At 46.6% G+C, this 7,740-nt stretch overlaps 1 protein-coding gene across 1 annotated transcript; it reads left to right on the top strand.

Annotated features, from left to right (window-relative positions):
• The first annotated feature begins 5,280 nt into the window (after positions 1–5,280).
• LOC123083316 (bisdemethoxycurcumin synthase) lies at positions 5,281–7,015 on the top strand. The gene is made up of 2 exons (XM_044505385.1): positions 5,281–5,388; positions 5,556–7,015. The coding sequence occupies exon 2, from the start codon at positions 5,566–5,568 to the stop codon at positions 6,751–6,753; it is 1,188 nt and encodes a 395-aa protein (XP_044361320.1). The 5' UTR covers positions 5,281–5,388; positions 5,556–5,565; the 3' UTR covers positions 6,754–7,015.
• The last annotated feature ends 725 nt before the right edge of the window (positions 7,016–7,740 follow it).

Below are 7,740 nucleotides of genomic sequence, written 5' to 3'. Positions count from 1 at the left end.
GGGTTGTTCAACTTGCTGGGGATTGAAGGGGGGTGGGACTAAATCATGTGAGTCAAAATCCTCTCCAATTATTCCGGGATGGGATTGTGGAGGGCATTAACCAAACAATCCCTCAAGAGTGCGAATTCTTTTTAAAAAAGAGTGTGAATAAGTAGCAAAACTACATAAAGAGTGATCTAACGTTGTAAAAATAAGTTGACACTAGCCAAACAAGAAAAATAGTGATCTCACGACACAATATATATATGAATTTGATAGCACAACTGAAAATGTAGGGTATTAAAATGATGTACATATGGATTTGATAATTTCACAAGACCGATGAAATATAGGAGATATGAAGGTTAAGATACAAAATGGGGTGATGTTGGAACTAAACAAAATTTATGGTAGTCCGATATATAGTAATTTAGGGGAGCTACTGGAGTTCCTGTGACTCCTATCCCCAATTTCTCTCATGTTCCAACCCCCACCTAACCCTACGCATATGACATGCTTGTCATCCATGCCTGTCCCCATAGCCAGCGACAAGAAGCGAGAGAGGGTCGGATGGATGGGGATCGAAGGAAGGGAATCCATGTCCAACCTTGTAGCCCGCGACAACTAGCGAGAGAGGGTCGGATGGATGGGGATCAAAGGAAGGGAATCCATGTCCAACCTGGTAGCCCGCGACAACTAGCGAGAGAGGGTCGGACGGATGGGGATCAAAGGAAGGGAGAGAGAGGGGGGTATCTTTATTAATAAAGGTGAGTCTGCAATAGTGATGGTACATTAGTATGTCGTTGTTTGTACACCCATCCCTCCCCTTGAGTTTTCCTCGTTCGTCCATCTGCCTTGAATCACACAAGATCTTCCGAGGGAAAGGAAATTGTGATGCAATCTGTCATGTTAATGCCCATAATGCATGTTTCTCCTACATGCGATCTGATTTGATTGCATGACTTTACTAGGTAAATCAAGCGTTGGCTCACTAGATTTCATGGCGCCTCCTTGCATACCGCGCTATGCCTTCTCCCATTCTCCCGTGTGTGCCGCATCCCCATGTCGACGACCTTCCCCTGCATGTTGTGTCCCTATTTGGCGACACGTGGAGACATCACATGCCCCCAGCCTGAATTGGCCATCGTACTCGAAGAAGGTGTGGCATTGCGGTGAGCAGCAAGTTGTGTTGCCATGGAGGGCACCCTCAGCTACGATGGTTTGCACTCCTTAGCACCAGGATCAGCCTGGGGTGTTGTGGATGGGGGAGAAAGGGTGCGGGCAACATCGTGGATAGTAAGGGACACGACAGTGAGAGCAAGGCGCGAGCTAAATGATGTGGCGTCGAGGGGAGGCGACAGTGAGAAGCCGTGGTGGGCAGAGCAGGCCAGGGGAATGAGATGTGAGCGTTGTGTCGTGCCACGAGAGAGTGAGAGGGTGAATTGCTATTTTTAAGATAAGAAGAGAAGTGGCTTTGAGGAAAAGCGATTGTTTGTTATGAGAGAAATGTCACGTACTTTTTTATATAGCGAAAAATATCACAAACCCTAACAAGTCATTTCTGGAGAATAATTACCGACAAGTTATTTAGAGGTGAACCTATGTGTTACTAAAATTGGAATGCAACTCACTCTACTAAAAAGCACCATGCTACTCACTATATGTTATTAAATTTGGGATTCAACTCACTCTACTAAAGGCACGATGCTACTCACTCTAACTAAAAACGGCCACCTGCTTGCATCTGGACCAATGAATATATATTGTATATGCACTTTTTTTTATTTTTTAATTTTAATATATGTTTATATGTTCACCTTTGTAGATCAGAGGTAAAAAAGGATGGCTTTAAATGATGCTTTGAAAATGTCGATCGACAAAGTGACTGACGTAACTATAATGGATTAGACTGAAAACTAGAGGAGGGTCATCGTTGGATGAGAAGGGGTGGGGGATTAACGGATTTGAAGGCAGGGTACAAGAGATCTCAGGTGGTGGAGATGGTGGTAGTGGTTAGAGGGATGACCGACACATCATGTTACAACATTTTGTTTGCACCATCCATCCTGAGCAATCATGAAAATAGAAGAAATTGGTGGAACTATATTAGAAAGATCTATTTAGTGAAGAGATGAGGAATAATGTCGTCACAGGAACACATAGAGTGAGGGGTGCGTGGGGTGAGAGAGTGAGAGGGCTGGTTGTGATGAGAGAGTAGCTGAGATCAGAATAAGGCCGGGCAGGTAAGCTAAAAAAACTGGATAGACAACCTTCCTGATTGTGCGAGAATTTCTTAAGTGCATCAAGTAAATTTTATTTTGTAATATATTTTTAGTTCGATAATCACTCTCTATGTATACATCGTCAAATTTCCTTTGTAATCAATTTACATTGCAAGTGAAGTGGACTTTAATTATTACCCAATTATGCCCATGTTATTTTTTTCTCTACATGTAAAATTTGACATGCATTATGTTTACATAACTTCACAAAATATTTCAAAAGCCCGTGGCAGCGCACGGCCATTGTACTAGTTAATTACATAGTAAGAGTATATTGTACTCGCGACCAAGTTAAAATATGGACTATTAGATATGTAGCATTATATAGGTTGTCCTATATACAAGTTACAAAGTTTGACCAAGTTTACAAGTCTGCATGTGTACTATATCGTGGTTAATTAGCGGAATATTGTCACGAAGAGGACGCAACCCACACACCGCGGTAAAGAAACCTTCGTCGAGGTTGTGTGTTGGCATCATCGTCATCAAGCGACTCTCACTTTGATGCCGACAAGGCCCACACTGCAAAGGTCGCGAGGTGCACGATACTACGAATCCGTTGATGAACTAGGATGGGGGACTATGCAAGCCCGCGTCATGTAGGATCACTGAGCTAGGCCACCAGCCGCTTGGCATCGTTGCCATCTTATCCTCGCCGTCACACAGCTCTAACTCCACCGCAACAAAGTTACCACGACTTGTAAATGACCCCACCTTTCACGTATCCACCTAGCCGTTGAGACACACACCAACTCCGCCTTTCGTCATCATCCGACCCGGTGAAAACAAGGATCGAATGTTTCGGAAGGAGCCTAGAACCTGGGAAGAGTAGAGGAGCACAACATCACAACGATGCTTTCAAGAATCTAAGGACGTCCGCGTACATTGCAGCCGCCAGCTCTTGACATCGCCAGCAACAAGGCATTTGCATGACATGGCTCTCACTTCCCCGCATCGGATCCGGTTCATCCACCTAGTCATCCACGCGCCACTGACCACACATCAAGAATCATCCCCACGAAATTGAGCTGAAATTATCACACAGTTAATAGTTTATAGTCCAAGCGACAAGTCCAAAAAGCATACTATTAAGTAGGCTGTTTCTTTGCACAAAATGTGGGCCAGTTATTCCTCTTCTTTAACGAGCGAAGAAGTGAACTCTCAAAAGAATTATTAAATAACGTAGAACAAATTTGAAGAAGCTCGTATCAGTGCATTAAGGGTACACTTGACTATATAAATATGCAAGTGCAGACGGGTAAACAGAAAAAAATGGTGATAGATTAATAGCCTATCTTTCAAAATAGATGCTTTATGTCTACTGTGTGTATGTTTCTGCCAATTACGTTGTAGTAAATCAAAATTAGGATGCTTTATGTCTACCTTGTGACAAATCATAATTATCTATCAGTACATTGTGACAAATCATATGCAAAACTGCATGATTATTATTATTAAAAATTAACATTATTTTCTTCATAAGTAATTAATGAACAATCCCTCCATCCCACAATATAAGATGTTATGACAACCGATGTATTCACATATTGGTTTTAATAACATCTTATATTATGCGACATATGGAGAAATAATTGAAATTCTCTTTCCTACTACAACAATGCAAAAAAGAAAACATGCTTCTGCCAACTAACTTGCGGGAAATCAAAACCGGAAAGATGTCGAATATAGCATTTATTAGAACTGATACTATGTATTACCTTATTTATACCTTGATTTTTTTTTGCGAAAATATTTATACCTTGACTTGATACCACTATAATCTATTTTCTTAATTTGCGGAACTAAAAGTTCCATATTACCAATACACAATCATTAACAACATCTTACCTCGCGGGAGAAAATAGTAATATTAGCCTAGTTATTTATAATACGGACTCAATATCTTGAGGTGCTTGACGTCCGACATAAGCGTATAAAGTCAAGTTTTTCTTTGTAACCAAAATTGGGTGAGACACTGAAGGACGTGCCGGGCCCCACCAACTTACATTCATGGGGGAAGAGCTTACCTAAGGGACGACTTGACCGACAGCGTCTCACATGTGAAGCCAGACCACACGTTCGAACGCGCGACTGCGAAAGATTCTTCTCACAGTCACATGTAGCACTGCTGGTCTTTGTCACCGTTCGTAACAGTACGTCCGTGTGAATTTGTTACCAAACACTAGAGATTTGTGAAGCTTGACAAGGCCCCTATGTTGGCAGGGTTCTGTTGGCACTTCTAGACGCAAGTACACATGCATTTCATGTTGGCTTTGTTACGTCGTGCACGTATGTACGTAGCGCCTACCAGCATGGACTAGCTGCTTAGACACTCAGTTGGCTCACATATGTATAACATGCACATCTGAGCAAGTAGGCAGCTCATTTGTTGAGTCAACAGACCATGGATTGTTTGTTGAATCTAGCCATACGTAAGGACAAATTCGTACTACGACACACCATGGATTGTTGAATCTTGACATACGTAGGGGACAGCTTCGTTGATTGTTCCTCCGCTGATCTGGAAGAGGATTTTTTTCAAACTCGTTGCGCGTGCAACATATATGTGGTCCCATGCAGGATTGTTCCATGCATGCATGCACGAAGAGCGCAAATCAACATGCAGCTGGTTCCATGCATGCACGAAAAACATGCGAGGGCCGCCAGTCACTTGCCATGCATGGTACGTACGTGGAGGGGACAGCTTCGTTGATTGCTCCTCCGTTGATCTGCATGCGCACGCATCTGCCGCCGGTCACTTGCCACGCATGTGCTTGCGTCACCGCCACACCGGCCGGACAATGCTACACCTACGAAAAGTACCGTAGGAGTTTTACGTAAAAGCTGACATGGAGAAGACTAATTGGGCCAGAATTAGCAGCTGGGGCCCATCCCCAGTGAAAATCAGGGGGGCCAAGAGGATTTGTTTGGAACGCTTCGTAGGTCTTCGTAGTCCTTCGTAGATGTAGCATTATTGCACACGGCCTACCCCCCGTATCTCTCCCTTCTGCATGGGGCATGAGCCCTGCCCCGGCACGTCCTTAAATACTTGCCGCCTCCTTCCATCTCCAAACGCACATAAATCATTTGATCAGCCTCTCGCCCTGTTTGCTTTGTTCTTCATAAGGTAGGTAGCTCGCTCAATACATATCTCTCTCGATCGTCTCTGCTTTATCCAATTTAGGCACGTTCGCTATCTATCGAGTAGGATAGGAGTAGAACGTAATGGTTTTTTAAAACCTAAGATCGATCGCTTTTCAAGGAAACTGACTCTTTAATATTGCGAGCATGCAGGAAGGCGGCCATGGCAAGCAGCAGCAGCATCCCAGCCACCACCTTGGGCGAGATCCGTGTTGCTCAGCGTGCGGACGGGCCGGCGGCGGTGCTGGCCATCGGCACGGCGAACCCGCCCCACTGCGTGCCCCAGGAAGACTACCCCGACTACTACTTCAGCGTCACCAAGAGCGACCACCTCACCGACCTCAAGCGCACCTTTGCCAAACTATGCGGGATGACCGGCATCGGCAGGCGTTTCTTCCACCACACGGACGAACTGCTCGCCACGCACCTGGGCTTGTCCCTCGACGCCCGGCTGGACGTCGTGGCTACCGCTGCCCCGGAGCTCGCTGCGTCGGCTGCGGCGAACGCCATCGCCGAGTGGGGCCGTCCGGCGGGCGACATCACCCATCTCGTCGTCAGCACCAACGCGGGGTCGCATGCGCCGGGCGCCGACGTCCGCTTGGTCTCCCTCCTCGGCCTCCGCCATGATGTCCTGCGCACTGTGCTCCAGCTCAACGGCTGCGCTTCCGGATGCGCCGCCCTACGCCTAGCCAAAGACCTCGCCGAGAACAACCGCGGCGCGCGCGTCCTCGTGGCCTGCGTCGAGCTCACTATCACCGCCTTCCGCGGGCCCAACGAGGCGGACTCCTTCGACACCCTCATCCCCCAGGGGCTCTTCGGTGACGGTGCAGGCGCCGTCATCGTGGGTGCTGAACCCTACGTCCATGAGCGCCCTCTGTTTGAGATGGTGTCAGCCTCCCAGTATGTGATACCAGACACCGAGCACATGCTCACCATGCAGCTCCGCAGCGGTGGCATCGGCGGGACCATTGCCACCGGACTGCCAAGACTGGCGGCGGGCATCGTTGAGCAGTGCCTGCTGGATGCGTTTGGTGACCGCCTAGCCGGCATGGGAGGTGTTGTCGAATGGAATAACCTCTTCTGGGCCGTGCATCCCGGCAGCAGTGCGATGTTGGACCACATCGTCGGGGCACTCCGGCTTGCTCCGGGGAAGCTGGCGGCGAGCAGAACCGTGGTGAGGGAGTACGGGAACATGCTGGGCGCCACGGTGATCTTCGTGCTCGATGAGGTCAGGCGCCAAAGAGAAGATCCTGAAGGAGAGGGAGCTGGCCATGATAAAGGCTGGGGGGTGATGATGGGATTTGGACCGGGGTTCACTGTGGAGACGATGCTGCTGCATGCTGCTACCTAGGTAATTAGAAATAAGGAATAAGAAACACATGGCATATATATTCAATAAAGTGCATGCAATGCAACCTTTTATATTTCCATATCCGCATATCACCTATATATACGTACGTGTAAGAGATGTGAACATGTGGTGTGACAGTGGTCAAGTCCTGTAAGAGTGATGTGCAATATATGGTTATAAATATCACTTTAGCTACTTGTAAGTTTCCTGAATTGTATATTGGGTTCAGCCCATTTCTTGGTCATTCAATTTTTTTCTCTGAGTTTCGTGCTGTGTTTTTTTCCTGGCCTGTGGTGGGCTTTTTTTTGGACAATATCTATATTTTTGCCAGTGCATTTGCATCAGGGCCGAAGCCCATTCACTGTGCGATCAAGCCCTCCTCCCTCTTCCTTTGTTAGATCACAAAGAAGAGGCTCAGCGGAAGCCATATGCAGAGACAGCCAAATCGTTTTTATAGGGAGCTCAGCCATGGTCGTCGTAGGAGTCTGGGACACAACTACACCGGAAGCAATGTAAGACAATAGGTTTGGGGGAACTGGCTCAACCCTCTAGGGGTGGCCTATCACATATATATAATGAAGGAGTACGACGTTACATCATACGTACATATATACAGAAGCTATACAGTCTAACACCCTCCCTCAATCTTAGCCACTTCCTAAAGAATCTAGAAGGGTAAGATTGCGCCGACAATTCTCAAACTGTGGTAGAGGTAACGGCTTGGTGAAGATGTCTGCAAGCCGATCTTTGGAAGAGATGAACTTGATCCGTAGTTGCTTCTGAGATACCCGTTCTCGTATAAAATGATAGTCCACTTCAATGTGTTTCGTTCAGGCATGAAATACCGGATTAGCAGACAGGTATGTAGCACCGATGTTATCACACCAAAGAATAGGAGACTGTGATTGAGATATACCCAACTCCTGAAGTAAAGACTGTACACAGATAATCTCTGCAGTTGCATTAGCCACAGCCTTATACTTAGCT

Source organism: Triticum aestivum, chromosome 4A, assembly GCF_018294505.1.
Source record: "Triticum aestivum cultivar Chinese Spring chromosome 4A, IWGSC CS RefSeq v2.1, whole genome shotgun sequence".
NCBI classification, from domain to species: Eukaryota; Viridiplantae; Streptophyta; class Magnoliopsida; order Poales; family Poaceae; genus Triticum; species Triticum aestivum.
The sequence above is the reverse complement of the archived record's forward strand: the minus strand, read 5'-3'. Positions and strand labels throughout refer to the sequence as shown.

Excerpts from the sequence above, each read along its gene's own strand:
- LOC123083316 (XM_044505385.1), top strand. The coding sequence starts at position 5,566 with ATGGCAAGCAGCAGCAGCATCCCAGCCACCACCTTGGGCGAGATCCGT.